The sequence below is a fragment of the Entelurus aequoreus genome, linkage group LG03 (assembly GCF_033978785.1).
Source record: "Entelurus aequoreus isolate RoL-2023_Sb linkage group LG03, RoL_Eaeq_v1.1, whole genome shotgun sequence".
Classification (NCBI taxonomy): Eukaryota; Metazoa; Chordata; class Actinopteri; order Syngnathiformes; family Syngnathidae; genus Entelurus; species Entelurus aequoreus.
The window spans coordinates 25,393,640-25,421,378 of NC_084733.1; the positions used below are offsets into that span (position 1 = coordinate 25,393,640).

General features: G+C 38.3%; 1 protein-coding gene across 4 annotated transcripts in view; it reads right to left on the minus strand.

Annotated features, from left to right (window-relative positions):
- The window catches only part of si:ch211-15d5.11 (oxidation resistance protein 1), a 29,080-nt gene extending 2,835 nt beyond the window's left edge, over positions 1-26,245 (minus strand). The window contains exons 1-15 of one of the 4 annotated variants that reach the window (XM_062041547.1): positions 26,116-26,245; positions 25,437-25,661; positions 23,210-23,421; positions 19,034-19,113; positions 16,459-16,563; positions 15,960-16,112; positions 14,399-14,530; positions 12,831-13,018; positions 12,490-12,758; positions 12,250-12,409; positions 7,794-7,968; positions 7,596-7,718; positions 3,546-3,698; positions 3,387-3,482; positions 1,146-1,219 (exon numbers count right to left, since the gene is read on the minus strand). In XM_062041547.1, the coding sequence (XP_061897531.1) occupies positions 1,146-1,219; positions 3,387-3,482; positions 3,546-3,698; positions 7,596-7,718; positions 7,794-7,968; positions 12,250-12,409; positions 12,490-12,758; positions 12,831-13,018; positions 14,399-14,530; positions 15,960-16,112; positions 16,459-16,563; positions 19,034-19,113; positions 23,210-23,421; positions 25,437-25,537 (2,021 nt within the window). In that variant the 5' untranslated portion in view covers positions 25,538-25,661; positions 26,116-26,245. Of the gene's footprint in view, positions 1-1,145; positions 1,220-3,386; positions 3,483-3,545; positions 3,699-7,595; positions 7,719-7,793; positions 7,969-12,249; positions 12,410-12,489; positions 12,759-12,830; positions 13,019-14,398; positions 14,531-15,959; positions 16,122-16,458; positions 16,564-19,033; positions 19,114-23,209; positions 23,422-25,436; positions 25,662-26,115 lie in introns of all 4 variants that reach the window. The other 3 variants (XM_062041545.1, XM_062041546.1, XM_062041548.1) reach the window with 3 other exon arrangements.
- Between the last annotated feature and the right edge of the window lie 1,494 nt (positions 26,246-27,739).

The following is a 27,739-nucleotide window of genomic DNA, read 5'->3' on the forward strand; positions in this document are numbered from 1 at the left end:
TCATTTGTGTCAAGTGTTGTAGAATTATCCACAATCAAAGTGTTAGCTTTATGAGGTAATTTTGCTACTGTTTACCTTAGAGTCATATAACTTGGTATGTGACAGCTGGTAACTGTTAGTGTGCTAACTTTAGCACGCTAACAAAGTGCTAACTTTTTTTTGGGCAAATTTTACGCTTTTTTTCTAATTACACAGCCATATACCTTACAGCCATATAACTTGGTATTTACAACATGCTAACTGTATGCATGTTTACTTTAGCATGCTAGCATGCTAACATTAACGTGCTAGCTTTTTAAACTAATTTTGCTACCGTTTACCCTAGTCATATAACTTGGTATGTGACACTTGTTAACTGTTAGAGTGCTAACGTCAGCATGCTAACATTAAAGTGCTAACTTTTTTTTGCTAATTTTACACATTTTACTCTAGTTCCCCTGCCATACACCTTAGACCCATATCGCTTGGTATGTGACACACGCTAACTTTTAGCATGCTAACATTAGCATGCTAACTTTTTGAGCCACTTTTGCAACCGTTTAGCTCCGAGTCATATAACTTGGTATGTGACACTTGTTAACTGTTAGCATGCAAACGATAACATGCTAGCAAGCTAACTTAGGTTTGCTAAATTTTTCATCTATTTTTACAAAAAAAAAAAATTTGTATGTAAACATGCTACTGTTTTAGGCTAGCTCTGTGGCTCGTTTTGTACAGTTACACCTAAAACTCACGGATTCAGACACTCGGCACCATCTAATAAGTACGGTGGCTTCCGGCGACCCTCGGCCAGAGATCCAGGGCACAGATAGCAGGCCCATCAAAATTTCCGCGGGAATTTTGTAGTTACACCTTACTCTCCCTGCTTGAACTACACAAAAAACAAAGATAAGTTTTGATTAAACAGTTAATGTGCGCATTTGATCGCCGCTCAGATTCAAATTCAGTTGGCGAAAATGAAGCTGATCAGTCGAGGAGAGGGAAGAGTACATCCGGAAAAGACATGAAGATCTTTTTTAGCACTTGATTCTACAGACTAATGTGTTATGCACAAAAATTGAGACAGTCTAGATACACATTGTTGTTCAAAACTAACAAATAAAGTGGGGTGTACGAAAACCGAGGTGTGACTGTAAAAACTTTACCTTCCTCCTCCAATGGCAAAGGAGTCCAGGTCCCCTTTAATGAAAAAGGAGTTCTCTCCGGTCCATTTGAAGCACTGTAGAAAGACAGCAAAACCCTTTTTGTGAGTGACCAATAGTAAACCCCTGACTTGCTAGGGGACCGTTTGGTGCCTCCTGTTGGTCCAGGTCCCCTTTAATGAAAAATGAGTTTTCTCTGGTCCACTCTAGAAGAACCTGAAGTTAATACAGTTACCATCCAGGAGAAGCCTCTCTTACACGCCACACCTAAAAAGGGCAACAAAGGAAGACCGAAAACACCCAAACGTCCTAAAGGCCAAAAGCAAGTATGGAAAGATTCCAAAGAAAGTCCTCCAATATGTGAAGAGATGCCAACTTTTGGCATCTCAAAGTATGTCTGTTGTAAAGATTGTCCCTGAGGTTATTCCATCATCATCAGCTGCTGCTGTCATTACCACCACTACATGGAAGCCTGAACAAGACCTTTTAGATTTCAAGTCAGCTGATGCCAAAATTGAGTCCAAATCATCAACTGAAGAGAAAGTTCAACATCTCAAATCAATTCACCTGTGAGTCACAGGGGTAAAAAAACTGATTCCCCTGGGGCAGGGGTATCGAACTCATTTTAGCTCAAGGGGCCGCATGGAGGAAAATCTGTGCACACGCGGGCCGGATTATTAAAATCATGGCATTAAAACTAAAAAATAAAGACAACTTTAGATTGTTATCTTTGTCTTACTTTGGCGAAAAATAGAACAAACACATTCTGGAAATATGGCAATACAAATATAGAAAAAAAAATACAGACATCGGTAAAGTTCAGATCCATGAAGGAAAGAAGTAAGTGAATGAATGTTTATAACTGAATACATTTACATATGCATAAAAATTTGTTTTCTTTGGTATTATTTTTTTAATGAATTAAGTAACGATGACAACCTTTTTCCAAAACACAATATAGAATGTGAGATATAACAGGATAATGCATACATTTATCATTTGTTTTCAAAATGGTTACAAAAAAGTGGGACCCCAAAAATTTACTGTGGGACCCCATTTTTATGACTTGATGGGCCCCATTTTGAAAATTCTTAGCGCCAACACTAGGGTTGCAAAGGGGTAGAAAGTTTCCGGTAAATTTCCGGAAATTTACCACGAGAAGTTAAGCTCGGGAAGTTTGGAAATATTGACCCTTTTTTGATTATTTAAAGTTGGACACCGTCCATGGGAATTACAATAATGATATATTATTGGGCACTTGTCTATATGCTGCTGCATCTTTGTGGCATTTTTGACGTAGCTCTTTGCAGAGTATTTGCAAATGTACACAGCCTTTCTGCCTACAGTGGTTGGGGTGAAATTTCTCCACACATCAGATGGTGTACGTGGCATTATTCTGTTTGTATTTATTAGGGATGTCAGATAATGGATTTTTTGCCGATATCCGATATTCCGATATTGTCCAACTCTCAATTACCGATACCGATATATACAGTCGTGGAATTAACACATTATTATGCCTAATTTGTACAACCAGGTACGGTGAAGATAAGGTCCTTTTTAAAAACATTTATAAAATAAAATAAGATAAATACATTAAAAACATTTTCTTGAATAAAAAAGAAAGTAAAACAATATAAAAACAGTTACATAGAAACTAGTAATTAATGAAAATGAGTAAAATTAACTGTTAAAGGTTAGTACTATTAGTGGACCAGCAGCACGCACAATCATGTGTGCTTACGGACTGTATCCCTTGCAGACTGTATTGATATATATTGATATATAATGTAGGAACCAGAATATTAATAACAGAAAGAAACAACCCTTTTGTGTGAATGAGTGTAAATGGGGGAGGGAGTTTTTTTTGGGTTAGTGCACTAATTGTAAGTGTATCTTGTGTTTTTTATGTAGATTTAATAAAAAAACAAAAAAAACAACAAAAAAAACCCGATACCGATAAAAAAAACGATACCGATAATTTCCGATATTACATTTTAAAGCATTTATCGGCCGATATCGGCCTGCCGATATCGGACATCTCTAGTATTTATTTATTCTTGTAAAACACTAATGCAATGCCACACACAGATATAGTGTTTGGCGCCACCTGTTGGTTTGCATGAATAAAACTCAAAACTAGACTATATAACACAGACTGTCTTTTTTAGACTATTTTTCTACGTAAAAAAAATAAATTATATTTTATATATCAATACGTCATCACATGAGTTTCAAACTGACCTTGAATCGAGGATGCAGCATGAAGAGGAAGGTTTCTCCCGTGCCGTAAAACGCCTCACTGAGCTTCAGAGGGTGCGAAAGGAATGCACCGAATACCTGAGGAAGGACAGGAGACGTTGCACGACAAACGTTGACCGTCTATGTTCCGACAGACGTTACCTCGTCCAGCGCATCCTTGATGACGACCAGCGTTGGCGAGTCCGTGGCGCTCAGTTTCCGGTAGAGGGATTTAAGGCTGGCGCCGTGGCGAGACGTGCTGTACGCCAGCTGCCAGGTGTGCCCCACCGTCTTAGGGGGCAGCTCCTTGCATAGCTTTGGAAAAAAGATGGGGTTATGATTGAACAAACAGAAGCTCCTGCCCTCGCCAAAACCAAATAAATATTACACTGAACATCATGTGCAGATCTTTTTTTAATTACTGCAAATGTTTTTTATTGACAAGAATACAATGCAAATTTAAATCAACCTGTAATTGAACTTTCAAATGATGGAAAATGGGGAAAAAAAACTTAATTTCCAAGAATGCTTTACTTTATCACGATGTTCAAAATGGAAGTAATTTGTGTTTAATTTGAGTGTTTGCAATATAATAGTGCTGTCAAATGATTTTTTTTAATTAGATTAATATCACTTTTGAAATTGGATTAATCGTGGTTAAACACAGTAAATGATTTGCCTGCACAATTTCAATTAACCACAAAAAAATGCCCCATTTTTTTGACGCAAACACAAATTTATATTTAGAATGTCAACGTTTTTTAAAATATTTTACTTGTACCCATACTTGCCAACCCTCCCGGTTTTACCGGGAAACTCCTGGTATTCAGCGCCTCTCCCGATAACCTCCCGGCAGAAATGTTCTCCCGACAAACTCCCGGTATTCAGCCGGAGCTGGAGGCCACGCCCCCTCCAGCTCAATGCGGACCTGAGTGGGGACAGCGGCGACAGTCTGTTTTCACGTCCGCTTTCCCACAATATTAACAGCGTGCCTGCCCAATCACGTTATAACTAGAATGGTCGAGGGCGAGTTCTTGGTTTCTTATGTGGGTTTATTTTATTGTTAGGCAGTTTCATTAACATCCTCCCAGCGCGGGAACAACACACAACAACAGCAGTCACGTTTAGTCTACCGTAAAGCAGTTCGTCTGCCGTAAACAGCAATGTTGTGACACTCTTAAACAGGACAATACTGCCATCCACTGGATAGCCTCCAGAACACTGAAATTCAAGTATTTATTTTATTTATATGTATGATAAAATAAATAAATATATATATAAATATATACATATACATATACATATATATAGCTAGAATTCACTGAAAGTCAAGTATTTCACACATATATATATATATATATATATATATATATATATATATATATATATATATATATATATATATATATATATATATATATATATATATATATATATATATATATATATATTTATATATATATATGAAATACTTGAGTTGGTGAATTCTAGCTTAAATATATTCCCCTCTTAACCACGCCCCGCCCCGACCACGTCTCCCCCACTCCCCACCTCCCGGTATCGGAGGTCTCAAGGTTGGCAAGTATGCTTGTACCTGGTTGAACTTCGTTTTCTAAAGTCCTGTCATAGTTTATTTTGAAGTGACATTTTTATATAAGCACAACATTTGAAGTTTGCACTGACCGTGTAACAACCGTGTAACAACCCACGCCGCCTTTGAGGTAACCAGGTGGTTAAGGTCAAGGAGCATGTGCGCTTGAAATAAATTGCATAATCAATCTGCATGTGTACATGATTAATGCGATATTTTTTTGTATTGTCCTTACTTGGAATTGATGTGAATTGCCATGAATTTAATTTCACTTCCTGTGAGGTGGATCAAAATCTATTTAAATTATAATTCTTTAAAATCAACCGAAATTCATCATTTTACACAAGTCTGCTGGAAACAATTTTGGGAACGATTTTTTTTTTTTGGTATGTATTTAGAATATGTACTGCAGCAGCACTTATCTTGTGTCTGATGTTTTTTTTACCAAAGGAATGCTGAATGAATGGACATAATTCTCAAACATCTAACGTTTACAGCAGTCCTATTCAACCAGTGGCCCTGGAGGCTAAATCTGGCCCCAGAATGACACCGAACCGGCCACTGAGTTCAGCTGTAAATTTGTGAGACAAACATTTTTACAGAAAATTCCTAATAAGACCAGAGTGCTCCAGTTGTATAGAGGAACTTGGAGCATTATAAACACATTGGCACATCCTTGCATTGCCATTTTAACATTGCTAGCCTATGACTGTTCATCCAGGTCAGTCAGTGTCATCTCAGAGCATTCAATCGATCGCTACTGGACTGTTTGGTTTGTCTCTGAAGATGTTTCAACTCTCATCCGAGTAGGCTTCATCAGTTCATGCTCATAGACTTAGATCAGTCAGATCTAGTCTTAGACTTAGATTGGTCAGACCTAGTCTAGCGGCTGGTGCCAAAACCCCAAATATTTATACTCCAAAATAGGGCTGGGCGATATGGCCTTTTATTAATATCTCAATATTTTTACGCCATGTCACGATACACGATATATATCTCGATATTTTGCCTTAGCCTTGAATGAACACTTGATGCATATAATCACAGCAGTATGATGATTCTATGTGTCTACATTAAAACATTCTTGTTCATATTGCATTAATATATGCTCATTTTAAACTTTAATGCAGAGAGGGAAATCACAACTAAGTCAATTTACCAAAACTGTATTTATTAGACAGTTATTAAGCAGTGGCACAAACATTCATGTCATTTCCAAAACAGAAAGTGCAAGGTTGTCAGAGACATTTTAAAACAAGTTATTAGTGCACTTTTGTGCATGATGTCACTAAGATGACTTATCAAAACAACACTAAATTAAAGTGCACTTTTTGTACAGAACGCCACTACAATGTTTTAAAGCAAATAAAGTGCACTTTTGTGCATGATGTCACACAAAATATTTCAATAACTGTCAAATAAAAATTAGCTGCATAATAGGAAATCAAATAGTGTAAGTCCTTCGCTTTGTGGTTGGTTCCTGCGGACGTTATCTCCTTCTGTTGTTGACTATTTTTTTTATACGGTGTTGATCTAGAAATGGTTGCTTTGGCATTTTGTGGGTGTGGCACCAGCCGAGATGTTGACATGCGGAGTTTCAAGCACTCTTCCTTCTCTAGCAGGTGACTTTTCAAATGATGCTACATATTAGCAGTAATGCTACCTTCTGTAGCAATGCTTTTGCCGCATACTTGACATATTACGGTTGTCTGTTCAACATCTTGCTGCTTGAAGCCAAACCACCGCCAGACGATGGACCCCGTGCTTTTTTTCTTGGGAATTAATTCTTCTTCCTTCATTTGTTACTTTCTTTCTCTCGTATTACCACTCGCACCGCTCCGCTAGCATCACAGCTGACGTTACCCATGCCGCTACCTCTCTGCTCCGCGAGGGCGTATGACGTAGCACGCGCGATAGTATGTGACGTATGTAAGAAGGTGCACTTGTTTTATGTCTCTTTGAGAAGCAGAGACAAGAAAGAGTGAGAAACGCCTGAAATGTAATGCCCGCAGCTGAAAGCAACTGCGTGAGGACGTAGAATATCACGATATAGTCATTTTCTATATCGCACAGAGACAAACCCGCAATATATCGAGTACCGGTATATTCGATATATCGCCCAGCCTTACTCCAAAAACTAGGACGGTGTGACAAAATAAATCACATCAAATGTCTACTGTAGAAGATGCTAGTTTATTGGAATGTACCAAATAAGACGAACAGTGAAGGGAGAATTCCGGCACCTCAGCTCTCTGGGAAAGTGGGCCCCAAATCAAATGGTAAATAGGTTCTACTTTATAGCGCTATTCTACCTTCAAGGTACTCTTAAGCGCTTTGACACTATTTCCACATTCACAAATTGATGGTGGGAGCTGCCATGCAAGGCCCTAACCAAGACCCATCAGGAGCAAGGGTGAAGTGTCTTGCTCAAGGACACAACGGACGTGACTAGTATGGCGGATCGAACTAGGAACCCTCAGGTTGCTGGCATGGCCGCTCTATCAAGCGAGACACGCCTTCTCACAATTTAGTTGAACATCCATGATGTACAGCCAGGTGTGCAAATACCTCACATACTCCACATAAGTGACAGACAAGTCGAGCCTGTGTGGTTCACTGACCTCTTTGACATGCGAAGCTTCCAGAACATGGCTGTTCTCTACAATACTGTGAAGTCCTTCAGGGCCCCCGTCAGCAGCGAGGAGGGCCGGCTTGTCCCCGCCGCTGTCCTCCATCAACACCATCTGCAATTAAACATAATCTTCTTGGTCAAAGATGATTAATGGCCTTTAAAGACTCTTCACAAACAAACCTCTCACCTCCCAGTCGTCCCCCGAGCTGTGCTGTTTCTGTAACACTCCCTCCTCACCCTCCTCGTCTTTGTCCTGCACCAGTACAAACTCCTCTTCGTTGCGATCTCCCTCCACTTCTCCACCTTTGAGTACACACAAGTCTGGTCGACGGTGCGTGAGAAAGGCATAAAGTTCGTCGGAGCTGACAGGAGGAGGAGGGAAAGCAGCCGTTCAGTAATGTTTGAGCAGACAAACGAGGCCGGCAGCTGCGTCAACAAGCTGGCAAACCAGAAGGTGAATGGACAACCTGGCTCTTGGACGTGACACGTGATTGCAATGTCTCTGGCAGTAATCTAACAAAGTCAAAGTAGTGTCGAGGTACTAAATGCTGAACCATGACTAGGGATGGAACAATATGAAAATCACATATCACGGTTATTGTGACCAATTTTTCCGCAGTATTATAACCGATATCTTTTAACCAAGCTTTATTTAGTATAATTATAAGTAAACAACAGACACAACATACTGTATATCTTCATTTTTACCACTCTTCAAAGTACCCCAAAGCTGCCACAAATGAGTGGGGGATGCGGGAAGAACTGTGGACACTCGTGTGATTTGGATAACATCGGACTGTCTGCCCCGCAGGATGAATTATGAGGATCAGTCAAAGACGATTTAAAGTGAAAAGCAAATTTTATTTTCACTTGCATACAAAACATTCTAACTTAGATTGTTTCCCTGGCTTCGAGACTCTCCCGAAGGACAGTGCGGTGACAACACAGCAAACTCCCTTCTTGTTTCTCATGGACACACACCTGTTGTTGACTTTGGACTGACGAGCGGCTGCACGACACCAAGGCCGCGGAACAGAGACACGCGGCAGGCTTACACACACACATGCATCCACAAAAAATATACGCCACACACACATACCCCACCCCCTTCCAACGCCCTTGACGCAAATCCCTTAGGGGGGATGGACGGCTGGGCAGCGCCTGAAGAGCTGCAGCCTGCCTCCGTGGCCCCCACTCCCTCCCCTCTTTTGCTAGATATCTCAAGATGTATGTTGTAGTATGTATATGTGCTTTGCTATGGAGGTTTTTTCCCACTCCAGACTGGTCCCCTTTAAGAGCCCAGTCTAGATTGTATTTTTTACTCATCCTTCCCCAGTGTTTACCTTTTCCCGTTTGTTTGTCTAATCTTGAACAGGTTTGTGCTGAAAACAAAGTTTCGTTGTACATGTGCAATGACAATAAAGACCTACCTACCTACCTCTGATGTGCATAATTGAATAACTTAGTTGCTCAGGGAGCATGTGTTTCTACAAGTTTAGATTGGGGTATGACAATGTGTTTTAAAGTTAAGGTACCAACGATAGTCACACACACACTAGGTGTGGTGAAATTATCCTCTGCATTTGACCCATCCCCATGTTCACCCCCCAGGAGGTGAGGGGAGCAGTGAGCAGCAGCGGTGACCGCGCTCAGGAATCATTTGGTGATTTAACCCCCAATTCCAACCCTTGATTCTGAGTGCCAAGCAGGGAGGCAATGGCTCCTATTTTTATAGTCTTTGGTATGACTCGGCCGGGGTTGGAACTCACGACCTTCCAGTCTCAGGGCGTTTTGTATTCATGTTAGCATTTAAGCTAGCTCACAATTAGCATGCTAGTTGCCGGCTAGCATTTAGCAGCGCTAGCTTTCTTCTCCAAGAAATGAGCAGTGTCACCAGTCCATCAGTTTATCGAATTGTGGTTATCAGTCACGGTTTCAGATCATTTTAATTCGAAACAGTAATTCTAACATATATAATTTATACCTGTGCATAATTGAATAACTTAGTTGCTCAGGGAGCATGTGTTTCTACAAGTTTAGATTGGGGTATGACAATGTGTTTTAAAGTTAAGGTACCAACGATAGTCACACACACACTAGGTGTGGTGAAATTATCCTCTGCATTTGACCCATCCCCATGTTCACCCCCCAGGAGGTGAGGGGAGCAGTGAGCAGCAGCGGTGACCGCGCTCAGGAATCATTTGGTGATTTAACCCCCAATTCCAACCCTTGATTCTGAGTGCCAAGCAGGGAGGCAATGGCTCCTATTTTTATAGTCTTTGGTATGACTCGGCCGGGGTTGGAACTCACGACCTTCCAGTCTCAGGGCGTTTTGTATTCATGTTAGCATTTAAGCTAGCTCACAATTAGCATGCTAGTTGCCGGCTAGCATTTAGCAGCGCTAGCTTTCTTCTCCAAGAAATGAGCAGTGTCACCAGTCCATCAGTTTATCGAATTGTGGTTATCAGTCACGGTTTCAGATCATTTTAATTCGAAACAGTAATTCTAACATATATAATTTATACCTGTAATCGTTAGATCCCTAACCTCGACATTTGCGTTCAAATGTAGGAGGCTAAATCGTAGACACCTAGCATCAGGACGTAAAGGTAAATGACAAAATTCGTAGGTTTTGGCCTTCCGTTACCAATATTTCGGAGAAAACACTTCTTCTAGCTTTTGTGGTTGTAGGAACCAGAAATGTGTATGTAAGGTCACCACGGGGTGTGTTTGTTGGACGGGAGTATGTGTCACATGACATTAGAGGCGGGCACAATAAAAAGGGCTTCTTACCTGAATTTGACGTGCGGATAGGAGAAAAGTTCAGCTGAGTGACCATCATTTTTGATGAGCGCTATTGGACGCTATGTTGCACGAGTTGTTGGAGACTTTAGATGTTTTATTGAAAGCTTTGGACACTTCCACTACATGTTGGCTAGAGATGAACTGTGCAGGTTTATTTTTGTACATTCTGATACTTTATTAAATCGTGCATCCCGGGACCAGGAACGATGTGTGTGCTTACTGGCAATACAGGAAGCTCGTCAGACAATTACCAAACCCAGCTTTTTACTTTCAAGCGACAGGCCGATTCGGAGTCGCTATAATAGTTAAGCTATATTTCAATGTTAATTAATTAAAAACAAACAAACATGTGTTTCTGTTAGTACCTAATACATTTCAAAGGTTTTGGACCATCCCACTTCCGACATCATTTGTCAGAAATGTTTGGAGTAGTACACTTAACCCAGACTTTAATCGTGACCTACACCAAAGAGTCAAGTTTTTTAGGATAACTCCCATTGCAGTGATCGTAATGGCTAACCCATCTCTGAGTCCATCCGATAAGGGTCTACCTGTTCAAAGAGTTAACTATCCGACTTCTGCCACCATTTGTGTCAGCAACACTAAGAAGTAGTAGCCTCAACACAGGTTTCAACCAATATGGTTGATACATGTGTACACTGACCACAACAACAGTTGTATTGTGGGAAAAGTAGGATTACGGACTTTGAGCACTTTTGGGGACTAAAGGCCTTTGAAGTACAGTGAAACCCACTTAAGTCGGTCCCGTTTATGTTAACAGACTTATCAAGTTATATTCCACTGTGTACTTATTACTAAATACGTCCGCTTATGCCGACGTGAAAATCCAAATGGTCGACAAAAGATGTGATTAATTTATATGAAAAAAATTTGTTGGGGTATTTTTAACATCCTTGTTATTGCTAAGCAGCTTGGAATTACATCAGCAACATAACTACTGTCGGGTTACATAGCAATGAAATGTGCACTCTGCACTCTGTGACTTCCTGTTCATTTACAAAATAAAATCATGGCAGTATTAACCACAGCAACTCACAAAATGCAACCATGTTTTCTTTTTCTTTTAGTTTAGGGACCACATGGATGAAAATATATTCCCAAGTGGACCGGACTGGTAAAATCATGGCATAATAACTTAAAAATAAAGACAACTTCAGATTGTTTTCTATTTTTTACCTTTGCCATAAATAGAAAGAGCACATTCTGAAAATATTGCACAAAAATAAGCCTCTTGGCAAACACTTTAAGTTAGTTTAACATTCTCAGGAGCCTATCTGGGATTGAACAAAAGAAAAAATAAATAATACCTGGTAAATAAAAAAAAACTCTTCTAGGTATCGAATACTTCCTTTGTCATTTCCACGTATTAATCCGTTGCTAATTCAACAAACCATACAAACGGAGGTAGAAACTATTCAAGAGGGTTTTACTTACACTCTACATCCAGTTTTCTCTTTTTTGACAGAGACATTTTGGGAAAATTAGGATGAAAAAAGTATGAGGGTTTTACGTTTCATTTGGGTCGAGGGGGAGGAGCCGCAACCACACTTTACTGTGTACCTCTAGCTTGGCATACTTGCTAGGCCCCAGTATAAAAGTTGGCATAGCTAACAGAATTGCTATTGCGACATCCAATGGACACAATTAGAACAGCAGTTTGTTTCATTAAAAAATTTCAGCTCATTTTTATACAAACGCAGCTTGCGGGCCGGATTAAACCTGCTCGCGGGCCGAAGCCGTACGTTTGACACCCCTGTTCTAGATTGTTAGCCACAGCAATTAAGATCGGCACAAACTAAAAGCTTTATTAACTGTACCTCTCCTGTGAGAGGGCGATCCAAGCTTCCCTTCTGGCAGCAGTGGCTCCGGCCATTCCAAACTGAAAACCTCCTGCGCACGTCTTTCCTGCAGGCGACTGAACCCGCAGCCGCACAAACATGACGCTCCCTGGACTTTGTGCTGTGGACCTTCCAGGCACTGGACATGTATAAAGAGACAACAAGTATTATGTATGACACCAAGTGTACACAGACACATTCTCAAGACCAATTAGGGACCTGTCGTCAGACTCTCCGCTGACTCTGCAGTCTTTATTTGATGCGTCGACTCAGGAGCTCCACAGCAGAAGGTGGCCGCCACGCCGAGAGCTCCTCCAGATGCTTCTGACAACACCTCCTTCTGGCTATTATCAAGCTCAGTTGTGGTGCCCTCCCGTCTTACAGCCTCTTCTTTAAGATTCAAACTAGACAAAGCTGCAAGCGCCAAAGATGGACTCGATTCCGCCTTAGCAGTTTTTAGCCTTTGTAAAATTTTCTTCCCCCTTCTCCTATAATAGAAGGAAGTTCATGTTAAAGTTCTGATAACGTTCACAAAATTTGCTGCGTTTTGAAGCAGTGACCTTTTCTGGGAGTAGTGGGAGAAGTGAACGTGTGAGATGTCCGAGAAGAAGGAGACAGAGGCCAGGTTGTCTATGGAACAAGACAGGAGGTACTCCTCACAGCCGTGCTCTTTCACCAAGGAGTGAGTCTTGCACGGATCGAAGAAGATTTTATTTGTCGTCACCAGGAGGATACCCGAAACCACACCCTGACAATAACGAGAACATTTAGTCACATTTAGAAAAACAAACCTACTGACAGATATTCAAATCACAACCAGTGAAGATTAGCAGTTGATGCTAGCCACCGACTAGTTAGTTGCAGTAGACGTCACCTGTTTTCGTCCTTTGGCGTCTTACGTCAGTGTTTCAGAACTTGCGTCCTCTGCAGTGGACATTTGTTTTTGGTTTCTTTTGTCAGAATTAGAAACTACGGAAAAACTATAGCCCTGTTATGCAAAACACAAATGTCCACTGCAGAGGACGCTGCTTCTCAGGAGATTTATAGTGGTTAGTTTATGGTAATTGAAGTTAGCGCTGCAAATTTTATTATTTTTACGCTTTCATATTAACAGTGATTTACATATTTTTTACACTTACAACCGTTTCAAATGTTTACATGCTATTTAAAATATAGGCATAGTAAAGTAGAACCTCAATTTACAAACTCCGCATTGTATGAACTTCTTGATTGACAAACCACAGACCGAACACAAATATGCTTTGTTGTACGAACATTGTCTGAGTGTACAAATGTTTCATCCTCCCATTTTGTGCCCGCAACACAACCATTGTGGGCGGGCGGATCGATTACCAATGCTCATTCAATCAACACAGCATTGCTGTGGTTAACTACTGTGCTTATGTATTAGTTGTTTGCTTTTTAAGCCTTTTTTCCAGCATTTTTCTAGTTTTGCTAGCTCAATAGGAGTCCAAAGAAAGCATTGGACAAGCGATGTCTTGTTTGAAACATTCCGGACCTATCCACATTGTTGTCGACACTGTAAACCCTCCACCCCCTTTCTTCCGCTGCAAACCAAGAAGATTAACCGACCAGGTAAAACAAATTACATTTTTTATTCCTAATTATTGTAGCGACTTGGCTGTTAAAGTTAAGGAGTTTTAGGATTTTAAACTGTGAGTGCACCACGGGGTTAGTGACAGTGTGCGTGCGTGTCGGCAGGGTGGCTACAAAGGAGGACAGTTCAGCTACAAAGGAGGACAGTTCAGCTTCTTGTTTTTTTTGACTTTGTCATTAAATAGAAAGTTGATCTATCATCCCCTTGTTATGTTTGTTTAATATAAGGTACTGTATAGCACTTTATATGGTCCACTAAAATATGGACTTTTGTCGATGTTGAAAACACATTATTCATGTTTACATTGTTTGGAGAAATGAGCTTCAATATATTCATGTTCTATTCACGTACCCTGTTCAGGAACCAATTAAGTTCGTAATTCAAGGTTTTACTGTATGTATAAAGGTTTATCATGGCAGCGGTTCGACACTGGAACAGATCAGTTCACTCTCCGTTACTTCAAATGGGAAATACTGTTGTGGTTAAGCATGTCTCCATCATCAACCCCACCTTCCGGTCTGTGATGTGGCGGCAGAACAATTTGAGGTAAGGCGTGGCCTCTGGTCCCTCCCCCTCACAGCATTCAGGTGGAAGAGCCAAAAGGCAGAGCTGTCCATCAGGCATCGGTACCGCCTCCACATCCTGTTTGCATCAGCAAGACGGGTCAGCGTTCATTCATAAGCACCCACTTAGACATTTTACAAAAGAACATCCGCCTCATAATGTTGTATTAGCAAAGTAATTAGCACATTTAACACGAACATACACGTTTGGCAAAACGCATGATTAGCCGCGTTATTTTATTACATTTCTTTTTTACAAATACACCACATGTTGGCGCAGTTTGATTCAATAAGTCAAAATTACTTAAAATCTCTCACACATCTCAATACTTTCTAAAAATTAAACACTAACTTTAGGGTGTTTTAGCCGGATCACCACAAAATTTGGTACACGCTTTAGGCGACTGATAAGTACTTGAGTGGAACATTTGAGCAAGATGGGACAAAAAAAACATGGTCAACTAAAACATCTTTAAAAAGCTGTATGAGTGAGACTTAGCAACTAATTGTCCATAAGTCATTAATTATAAATCCTTGAGGATATCTGCATTACATGAATGCCAGCATGCCTTCCAAACTAATTGGAGTACAACCCACAGGGTTGCCGCATGTCATGTGTACATATTTATAATGAAAGACAATCTCAATATATTTCACCAGACACATATTATCATGCATTTTGATACACCAATGAAAGCACAATTAACGATTCAGCGCCACGACGGCGTGGCGAAGTTGGTAGAGTGGCCGGGCCAGCAATCGGAGGGTTGCTGGTTACTGGGGTTCAATCCCCACCTTCTACCATCCTAGTCACGTCCGTTGTGTCCTTGGGCAAGACACTTCACCCTTGCTCCTGATGGCTGCTGGTTAGCGCCTTGCATGGCAGCTCCCGCCATCAGTGTGTGAATGGGTGAATGTGGAAATACTGTCAAAGCGCTTTGAGAACCTTGAAGGTAGAAAAGCGCTATACAAGTATAACCCATTTATCATTTATTTACCTTAGTGGGCAGCCTTTTAAATTACACTTGCAATGCAAGTATTATATAGTAAAGGAAATTGTATATCGTCCAAATACTCTGTGTAAATAGAGGTAGGGTGCATTATGTGATTACCGATTTTTGTGAAGGACCTTGAATTAAAGGTAAAAGTTTACATTTCAATTACTTTTTGATTTCAAATCCATTGGAGTTGTTCATAAAAGTGACCTCTGTCTAAGTCCAAATACTTCTGGTTTATTTTGGTCAATTAAGACATGTCTGGTTCAGTTAACCTGACAGTAACATGTAAAAAAACAAATCATACTTCCCTCTGCTTATTTATGCCATGTATGTACTTTTTGTGTAGTCATTTTCTTTACTTATATATTAAGCACTTCAATAAAACTCTATACAAATACTGCCAAGTCTTCCAATGCCTTTATGAGGTATTACAAAAGAGTCAATAGATGTAAATACAGTCAATAGTACATTTGTAACATGACAAAATAGGGTGAAAAAACAACTTCTTACCAGTAGTTTGTCGTATTCCGCTTCTGGCAAGGGCGACTGAGCTGAGAGAAGATCCAAATAATCAGGATCCATCTTCTCTTTATGATCACAATCCAGGTGGGCTGGAGGTGGTCCTTGTTGAATAAAGGTGCTTCTCCTCTCCCCAGCCTGCTGCTGCTGCTGCTTCAACATGGAGGCCATGTTAGGAGGACTGAATCTGACATTGACTACAACCCAGCAACGGCAAAGTACTTCCTCTTTTTGCCTGCATGTTTCTCCCCCCCTACCTCCTTCTCTATTTGTTTGTCGTCATATCGGAGCACCGCATGACATACAAAAGGGGCTGTGTTTAACAAGTTTAAGTCAATCCAGACAATGCGTTTATTTCCAGTTTACGGAACATGTCCATGAACACATGCAGCTGTAGTCACACACACGTGTTGCTTTGCATAACAAATCCTATCACCGCCACTACCGACGACAACAACAAGTGCGTCATGTGACAAGAGCTGAGTCGTACCTCTGTGTGGACCGCTGCAGCACACAAAGGTGAGGATTGTGACGAAAACTGGGGAGCTGTGTCACTGTTGCTGAAGCGGGATGAGATGCTAAACACTGACTCATCCTGTGCGAGGAGGAAAACAACATCATGAGCTATGCACCTACTGTAGATAGACGGATTTATAAAAAGTGTGTCGATAACCATAGAGCGGAAAATGTATTGTATTGACCCTCCCTAGAAAACAATCTGAAAACCAGTCTTATTTTGAGGATTTATAAATTTACACATGCATACCAGCAGCTGGCACAAAAATTACCCCGCACCCCCGCAAAGAAAGTAAGCGCTTTTCTTCCTGTCACTCACAAACACCAACACACCACTGACTTAGAGAGCTGCAGCAACGACAATACAATACAGTACAATTGTACAATCTGAGTAGAAGTGTTGCAATACAACTTTTTCAATTACAATACCAAAATAGGAATCTTAAATAGGAATGTCCGATAATGGCTTTTTGCCGATATCCGATATTCCAATATTGTCCAACTCTTAATTACCGATTAATTATCAACCGATACCGATATATACAGTCGTGGAATTAACACATTATCATGCCTAATTTGGACAACCAGGTATGGTGAAGATATGGTCCTTTTCTTTTTAATTGATAAAATAAAATAAGATAAATAAATTAAAAACATTTTCTTGAATAAAAAAGAAAGTAAAACAATACAAAAACTGTTACATAGAAACTAGTAATTAATGAAAATGAGTAAAATTAACTGTTAAAGGTTAGTACTATTAGTGGACCAGCAGTACGCACAATCATGTGTGCTTACGGACTGTATCCCTTGCAGACTGTATTGATATATATTGATATATAATGTAGGAACCAGAATATTAATAACAGAAAGAAACAACCCTTTTGTGTGAATGAGTGTAAATGGGGGAGGGAGGTTTTTTGGGTTGGTGTACTAATTGTAAGTGTATCTTGTGTTTTTTATGTTGATTTAATAAAAACAAACAAACAAAAACCCCCGATACCGATAATAAAAAAAATGATACCGATAATTTCCGATATTACATTTTAAAGTATTTATCGGCCGATAATATCGGCAGGCCGATATTATCGGACATCTCTAATCTTAAGTATTGGCCGATTGCACTATTGACCAGGTACGATATCAGCATGAATCATGCATGCTTTTATTATTTTATTGTGTGGAATGTTAGAAGAGGCTTGATCAAGTGAAATTACCCAGAGAACAGCGGTAAATATGAAAAAAACTAACTTAATGTTAACCATCGAGAAGAGACATTTTTGTTGTGTTATACTTTTGTAACTGTATGTAGGAATTACGTCTCGGAGATTTTGGATGCAAGTCGATATAATCCGATATTTGCTTTTTTGCTGATATCGGATCTATATCCAATATCAATATCGGACCGAGACACCCCTAAATATTAGTATTCACAATTATTTAAATATGAATTAGCAGCATAACGTTATGCCATGTTCAACATACAATTAGCGTGATCACCCCAATATAAGATCAATACAAAATGATTCCTCTATTTATAGACTTCATATCTCTTGATCACTTGTCTGTCTCATACAATTAAGATAACGAAAAAAATGGTATCTTATGTTTGGTACATATTAAATGGTACACACAGTTTTTTATGCTGCCTTTATGTACATTACAGCAATACAGTAATCCCTCGTTTATCCCTGTTAATTGGTTCCGGAGGTAAATTAATTTCCGCGAAGTAGGAATCTATAATTATAAATCAAATATTTTTATAGCAAGAGCATAAAAAACTGTTTACAACTTCCTAAATACATTTTTCAGCCATTTTTTTGCTTGAAAATGCCCAATTCAGGGCAAAATGTTGTAGAATATAAATTAAATAAAAAAAAACTATTCTGCAATGTGGTAAAACACAAAATTTGAAGTGCGATGTGGCGAGAAACGACTGTGCCCATAAAATGCAACGAAGTGACAATAGAAACACTCTCCAATTTTTCTTCACACTTTAAAATGTTACTTTTAACACCGCCTGCACATTAAGGCTTTATAAAGGCAACATTTGTGTAGATTGTATAAGTGTAACCAATGTTGTGTCCAGGAAGTCTAAGAAAAAGTATACCATATATACTGTAAATAAAGGCTATTCCCGTCTCGTGTGGTTTATGGACAACATTCTAATAAAGAATCCCATTTCCTCATTTATCAACAATGTTTCCATGTAAAGGTAAACGCAGTTCGGCAAAGTCCGACGAACGCCGTTTGTCTTCAAATCAACTTAATAATTCCCATTCAACAACTTCAAATGCAAATAAACAGCATACCTTGTCATAAACATGAGAAAAGACATTCCTCCTATAGTACTTGCTGTACAGGCTTTGAAACCGATCCAGTTTACCCATGTTGACTGAAACACTTAGCTCTGAACCTTGGACTGCCTTTCTTATCGGTCCACAACAATAAAATGCTCAAATTAGCATAGCATACACTTTCTATACATATGAAAGCGATTTAGTGTAAAATGGGATCAACATCAAAAAGTCAGACAATGATCTGTGACTGACCGTGATGTTTTTGCCATCATGTGATGCGTGTCGGCCTGTCTGCTCTTGCTTCACGACAGTGTCCACATCCCATGATGTTCCTATGAGGGAAACCAAAAGTCATGCCTTCAACATCACTCAATCCTAATATATATATATATATATGTGTATATATACTGTATATATAATAGTACCACCTCAGAAAAAACTTGACTCTCCAAGTACCACCATAATGACCAACATTAAAATACAGTAGCGTTGACGGCCCAAGTATTCATTAAAAACATGGCGGAGGTTTTTGTTTAACAAGTATATTTAGTATTTATGGCCACTGTAACATTACACACAGTTTGAATAGTAACACTGTTTGAAAATAGGAAAATAAAATGCTGTACTTTAATCATGTGATTATTCAGCATACCACTAGATGGAGCCCGCATACCACAGTTTGATAATCAGTGTAATAGATGTATAAACTAGGTGTGCTGAATTCAAAGTTTTGTGAAACTACACCTCTGAGTTTTACTTTTTCTTCGGATTTTTTGCAACACTTTTCCCAGAAAAGCATCCTAAAGGGGGGATAACAAGTAAGGAGAGGACGATACAACGTTTTGTACCACACATTGTACAATTAAGCGGTTAATTTATTTTTACACTTGCATGACAGTTAAGAACGTTATCATGTTAATGCAATGTTGAAGGTTTTAATATTAGTGTATTTTATTTTATTTCCATTCATTGTTATGGGAAGAATTGTTTTAAAATACAAACTTTATGTAAATATTTTTTAAAAAGTGTAAAAAAGGCCTTTTTTTTTAGGTTTTACTTCTTAGGTTAGCTTCTTTTTACACTTGTATGACAATTAAGAATGCTACGATGTTAATGGAATGTCGTCTGTTCAGTCAATAAGGGTTTCTTATCAACATTTACTATCAACGGTGGTTAACTTCTTTTTACACTTTCACAGTGAAGTAAATATCTTAAAAAGCTTTCATGCCAACAGATCATTTCCATTTTCATTATTTCCTTTGTGAAAATAGTTGTGTTTAAAAAAAAAACGATAACAAAAAAAAAAAATAGTTTTAGCGTTTTTTTTATGTTTTATAATTACATGGATTTACATGACGTCACGTCCGACTTATGTCCGGCTAGCGTCTGTTCTCAATAGGTATTAGGCGCCATTTAACCTTTCTGTAAGAAAAATGCTTATGCTTGCCTTTTTTTCGGCTGTACAAACCGTTCAAATCGCAAATAGGATAAACGTTTCTCCAGAGTTCCTCAAGAGGTAAAGAAAAAGGGCGCAAGAGTGCAAGATTTTACGAAAGACAACGAGAAAAGTGGCACGCACCCCAGTCCAAGGGAGCGCAGTCGAAGAACGCGCAAGTTTGCAACGATCTCTTCCCATTTAGGTATCATCTTGTTATTGTTTGTATTTTCATTTTTCACAAAATAAACCAGAAAGTCAGGGTCAATGATACTTTGTCAGGAAAGGTACTTCTACGATCCCTCTTGTTTATTTTGTACACAAATGTGTCAGAGTACATATGACAACAGTACAAAAAATTTGCTGTTTCAAAAAGCAAGACTCACTCCCGGTAAATTAGGGCTGAAACCATAACCAGCCAAAGAGGTGTCAAGTTTGAAGTCACGTGACACAGATCTTGCAAAACACCATAAAAAATATGTTAACTGGGCTACCTTGGCATAATACAACATAATTAATATTTCAATGCGGCCCACTGGATGTTTCCGAACTACAGAAATTATTTCAATGGTTAGAATCTACATTTTTGAGTGACATATGGGGCTCTGGGAACGAACAGAGTAGGGCAGAGCGGGCGGGGCTTGTGTCAGACAGAGGCAGATTTCAACAGCAAAGTTCTACAGTCAGTGATATATTTCATTGAGTGTGTGAATGTTCTTTTTACCCTTTGCGTTTCTTTTGCTGTGTTTGTTTCATATTTGCTGTTCTTGCTCGATTATAAAAGATGTCGATCAAGGAGGTGGTCTGCAGTTGAGGAGCAAGGTTCAAATATTCTCAATATTCAGTGTTTTATTGTTTATAGTTAATATTGTAAATCCCACATTCTATATGTTTATGTACATTCTGACTCATAATTTAGTAAAAAAAACTAAAGTTCCATCTGTTTTTGAGATGGTCTTTTTAGTATTTTACTAAAAAGACACAATATAAACTATGAAAAATAAAACACTGAAAATTTAAAATATATGAAAGTCGCCCCTCTACTACAGCACCTCCTTCATCGACATTTCATAATTGAGCAAGAGCAACAAAGATGCAACAAACTCTGCGAAAAATAAAGGCAAAAGGATAAAAAAATAAAATAAAATCCACTTATTTGATATACCAATGTTCTGCAGAACTCGGTTGAAGAAATCTGATGCTTCGCACCTCATCTGCATGAAGAAGCGCTTCCTATTGTCACCATAGTGTGTTGTTCATCTTTCAATGACCAAAATGTGTCTTGCAAACAACAAGCTTACCCTCAAACATTTATTCCCCCTTCCATGGATGCCTCCAAACAGTGTTTACCTGAACATTATTATCCAGCACCATCTGCTGGTCACATTGTGTATCACAGTCAGTTTAGGTGCATATCATGACACGTGGAAACCAAACTAATTTGTCACCTCATTGGCTGGTTCTGAGACAGAATTGATTGCTTCAGTCTTAATTTACTGGAAGTGAGTCTTGCTTTTTGAAGCAGCAAATTTTTCAGCAATGAATTTTTTTACACTGAATTGTTATACACTGATTTTTTAAACACTCAATTTTAAAATACAGACATTTTTTGGTTCAATGAAAATGTCAGCATAATTTGATGAAAAATAAATTAAATTCACAAAATTCAAACGCAAAAAATTCAGTACATAATTTCAGTGTCAAAAAAAGGTTTCGTAATTAAAACACAAATTAACCTCCATCGTTATAGGCCTCTGTGTTTTTCCAAGTTTGTATCTGTTTCGTCATGTAGAATGAACTTTGGAGCATAAGATAGTTCAATATATCTCTGGAAAAATACCGACGGATAGTCCTTGCTATCGAGGTGACAAATCCTTTTTTGATCAAGTATAGGGATCTTTTCCATTGCATAGTTGAAAGTTTTGCTCGTTTCTGCTTTTTGCAGGAAGATTAGGCCCCTTGCATACTCAGAGTCTGCGCGTTCCATGCTGCACAACAACCATCTTGGCTTGGTTGACCGCCACTGTTTTTCACTTCTAGGAAGAAGTCACGTGGTGGCAAACAAGCATTTGAGTGGTTCACTTCTTTTTACACTTGCATTAGTTAAGAATGTCGTAATGGAAATTAAACGCCAGCTGTACAGTCAATACAAGTTTTATGATTTTTTTAATTTCCATTTAATCCTACTGTAGTACAGGGACAGTTTCAAGATATAAAAATTTGCTATCAACAGTGGCTAACTTATTTCTACTCTTGAAATGTCAAAGGGTTCATCATTATTTTTTCCCCTATTAATTCCCATTGGAAGAATTGTTTAAAAAATACCAACTTTATACAAATATTTTAAAAAAAAGTTTATAGAGCTTTTTTGGTTTTAGGTTTGACGGTTAAGTACCAGTAGTTAGCTTCCTTTTACAGTTACATGACAATTAACAATGTTCTAATGTTAACTAAATGTCATCTATTCAGTTAATTATGGTTTTATGATTATTTTTATTCCCATTATTGAGAAGAATGTTTATTATCAACAGTGGTTACCTTCTTTTACACTTGTGTGACAGTGAATTGAATATCTTAAAAAGGTTTTAAGCCAACAGGTCTTTTTTTATGGGAAAATGTCTTTTAGTTTTTAAACCAAACAAACTATTGTTTTAGCGTCTTTAAGTTTTATTTATATTCTTAAATGGTTAACTCTTTTTTTTGTTTTGAATGTAAAAGTGCAAATGTCACTAGTACAGTCGATACAAGTTTTATGAATATTTTTTATTTCCATTCAATCCAATTGGAAGAATTACTTCAAAATACTGTATAAAAGCTTGCTGGTTTCATGATGAAAACATATAATTTATTTGAACACTGAAAGTTTGTTTTGAAATGTACAGCTTTTTTGTTTGTTTTTTTACATTGTGCTAACTTCTTTTTACACTTGCTTGACAGTTAAGAAGGTTCAAATGTTAATTTATGAAGGCCTATTTCCATGAACCCCACAGTACCTTGCAGGTAATACTGCCGCAGTATAGGGTTTCGGATGTGAGGGATGTGGTCCAGAGGTCGGCCAAGGGGGGGTTGGTACTGATGTTGACGATGTGGTTGGTTGCCGCCGAAAGAGGGCTCCTGTAAACTTCGGGACTGAGGTTGTGTGTCCCAGGACCGCTTAGCAAACTGTGGAGGCTGAGACACCCCAGGAGGCAGCTTGGAGCCCAGCCTAGAGACGACATACAATAAAAAAAGACAATTAATATTCATCATGTGGGTTCTTTGGTGACTTAACTCTTTACAGGTCAAAGTTATCAGTTTTTCACTATTTGTGCGTCCTGGAAATTTCATATTAATATAAATGATATTTGTGGCGCACCCTAAGGGTTGTACGCATATATGTAATACAGTTAATCATGTAAAATCTACACAGACAAATGGCTCATGACTTATGGTTAATTAGTTGCCATGATACCCGCCGTCTCATTTTAAATATGCTTTTCCGCCACGTCATTAAATGTGGTCTGTCATATCATTTAATGTGGTCTGTCACGTCATTTAATGTGGACCACCATGTCATTTTAAATGACCTGTCACATTTATTGTGGCCTTCTACGCCATTTTATGTAGTCCGCCACATTATTTAATATGGCCCTCCACACCATTTTATATGGCTCGCCAGATTATTTAAAAGAGTCCGTCATTTGTGGCATGTTGTACGCATACATGTATTACAAACAATCATGTAAAATCTAATTTGATAAATGGCTCATTACTTATGGCTAATTAGTTGCCATGACCCCACCTGAGTCATTTTGAAGATGCTTTGCCACCACGACATTTTATGTGGTCCGTCATATCATTTAATGTGGTCCGCCACGTCATATAACGAGGCCCACCATGTAATTTTAAATGGCCTGACACATTTATTGTGGCCTACTACGTCATTTTATGTGGTCCGTCACATCATTTAATGAGGTTTGTCATGTCATTTTATGTGGTACGCCAAATCATTTATGTGTCCTGTGAAAAGTTGGAAATAATACAGCACCTTTGGGCTAAATGTTTTTGTTCTTTCAATGTTGACCTAGTGCAAATGTTCTACACTTTAATATCACCGTATCTGATCATGCAGCAACATTTTGCAAGGATTTATATTTTGGTTTTCAGAAATAAACACTTAAATATCCGCTTGTCACCTTGACTTATGATTTCAGAGCAAGCTATCCATCAATCTGTTAGTAAAACATAATAATCAAAATAAGTTGCCTCCGCAAAATGTGCAACGAGGCTGATATAGAGTTACATACACTTGTAAAGAACATAATGTCATGGCTGTCTTGAGTTTCCAATAACTTCTACAACTCTTATTTTTTTGTGATAGAGTGATTGGAGCACATACTTGTTGGTCACAAAAAACATTCATGAAGTTTGGTTCTTTTATGAATTTATTATGAGTCTACTGAAAATGTGACCAAATCTGCTGGGTCAAAATTATACATACATCAATGTTAATATTTGGTTACATGTCCCTTGGCAAGTTTCACTGCAATAAGGCGCTTTTGGTAGCCATCCACAAGCTTCTGGCAAGCTTCTGGTTGAATTTTTGACCACTCCTCTTGACAATATTGGTGCAGTTCAGCTAAATTTGTTGATTTTCTGACATCTTAGCATTGTTCACACGTTTAAGTCAGGACTTTGGGAAGGCCGTTCTAAAACTTTTGTTCTAGCCTGATTGAGCCATTCCTTTACCACTTTTGACATGTGTTTGGGGTCAACACCTAACTGTGCCCAAGACCCAACCTCCTGGCTGATGATTTTAGGTTGTCCTGAAGAATTTGGAGGTAATCCTCCTTTTTAATTGTCCCATTTACTCTTTGTAAAGAACTAGTTCCATATATATTTGCGATGTGGCACTCCATGAAAATGAGTTTGACACTCCAGGTATAAGTGCAGCACCCCTTTGTTCAACTCTACTTGAACGCAAGTTTCAACAAAATGAAAGAAATAATCTGATGTTTTGTTTTTGGTAGACTACATATTAGTACACAACACTGCATCTAAGAAGTTTCTTTGTAATCAAGCTGTCTCAAAGAGCGTCATACAAGGTTAGAGAGCACATAACTCACATAAACACACATGAATATAATGTTGGCACATTCATGAACCTTAAAGGCAAAAGGGCAGATAAGTGTGTCGCATGTTTTGCCTTTATATATTTGTCAAGGATTCCCGCATACCGACCTGGACTTAACATTGCCAAAGTAGCTGGTCCGGGTCTTGTCTCTCTGAGGCTTGTGGTCCATTGACCCGGCAATGTCCATCCTCCTCAAAGACTGAGCCATTTTCTCTGTGTCTTTAGTTTGATGCTGGCTGCGGTCCAGGTGCTGCTTTTAAAAAGGGACGAGGGGCTCAATTGGCATCCTTCTTTTATTCCCCATGACTGCCTTTTGGCCCACTTTACAGCATCTGCAGTTCAACAACAAGGCAGTAACTTAGACGTGGTGCAGAGGGGTCGGGTTGCATGCATGCATGGATTTTTTGCAGACATAGGAGTGTGTTCTTGGTGGGCTATTGGAGCCAGTTCTGCCATACAATTAACATGCCAATCTGTCAACATGGAGACTAGTTATTTACCTTGCACAGCTCTAAGCGCAGGCAGAAGCTGCATGCAGACATGCTTATCAAATCACATCACTTTCTACCCCTTGCACAAAGGTTGTTTGTTCTGGGGTCCTTTTAGAGAGCAAAACAAGTCAATCACATGTATAACAAATAGTCATAGTTTGCTTCCTGGTGCTGCGCGTGATTTCATCGCCAAAGAGGAAGTGCCGTATTGGACGGGATGGTCCATAAAGCGGCAATAGCTGGACGTGTAAGCAAGTGAAACACTCAAATTAGCAGCGAGAGAGGATTCACTTACCGGTCATTTACCCAGGGATGCCGAAGGGCGCCGTCCTCTCACTGCAGTGTTATGATATAATCGCAAGACAGGTCAACGTTTGAAGCTCCGCCTACGAGCTAATTTCCCCATCAGGAACCACTTCCTCTCCGGCGGGGGCGACTTCCGGTGAAGGCGGAAATAAGTAGAAGGGATCCATCTTGTGTCTGTCGAAATATTCCTGACAAATTTGTGCTTTGTTTTAAAGGTGTGCTTTTTGGATTTACACTGTTTGAAAAAAAAAAGAAAATGATTTTTACCTTTGCAACCTCATTATGCTATTGGCTAAGTTTTGTATTCATAAATGTAAGTTTCTCAATACCCGACCTGTTTTTTGTGCCTTTAAAAAATAATTAGAACTCTACGTTAAAACACTCTCTACCTCTAACAACCAAAAAGCTGTGAAAACGATGATGCTGTGTTCCAAATTTAAATTATTTACTGAACCTGTGTGAGCCTGTGGCTTTGCACTTTGCTATATATATATATATATATATATATATGTATATATATATATATATATATATATATATATATATATATATATATATATATATATATATATATATATATATATGTATATATGTATGTATATATATATATATATATATATATATATATATATATATACATATATATATATATATATATATATATATATATATATATATATATATGTATATATGTATATATATATATATATACATATATACATATATATATATATATATATATATATATATACATATATATATATATATATATATATATATATATATATATACATATATATATATATATATATATATATATATATATATATATATATATATATATATATATATATATATATATATATATATATATATATATATATATATATATATATATATATATATTGCATTCTATTTTAGTTACTTTATTGAGTTTACAACCCCCTGGCACTGTTTTGTACTGTTTTTGTACTTATTTTGATTATTATTATTTCTCAATTGTTTGTAAATGTTGCAATATATAAATAAAGGTTTATAAAATAAATTTAAAAAATATATAATATTGTGTCTGTCGACTCCTATATTGTTTTTGCGGCAGTTTTTTAAATGTATTATTATAATTTTTGCGTTTTAATATTTTAGTGTTATAGATTTTTTTTATTTAAATCCCTGTGGCCATTATTAACTAATTGGCAAAGGTAGTTATGTTTTCATTGTGCATGTAGTGCTACTTTCGGGTTTTGATTGATTGATTGAGACTTTTATTAGTAGATTGCACAGTACAGTACATATTCCGTACAATTGACCACTAAATGGTAACACCTGAATAAGTTTATCAACTTGTTTAAGTCGGGGTCCACATTAATCAATTCATGGGTCACGGTGTTTTAATATCATGCTGTTGTTCAAAAGATCACCAAAGCAATACCTCCATCCATCCATTTTCTACCGCTTGTCCATTTTTGGGGTCGCTGGAGCCTATCTCAGCTGCATTCGGGGGGAAGGTGGGGTGCACCCTGGACAAGTCGCCACCTCATCGCAGCAAAGCAATACCTCTATCCTTAAAATCTATGGTGACTCAATATGTTGTATATTCAAATACTACCCATGGT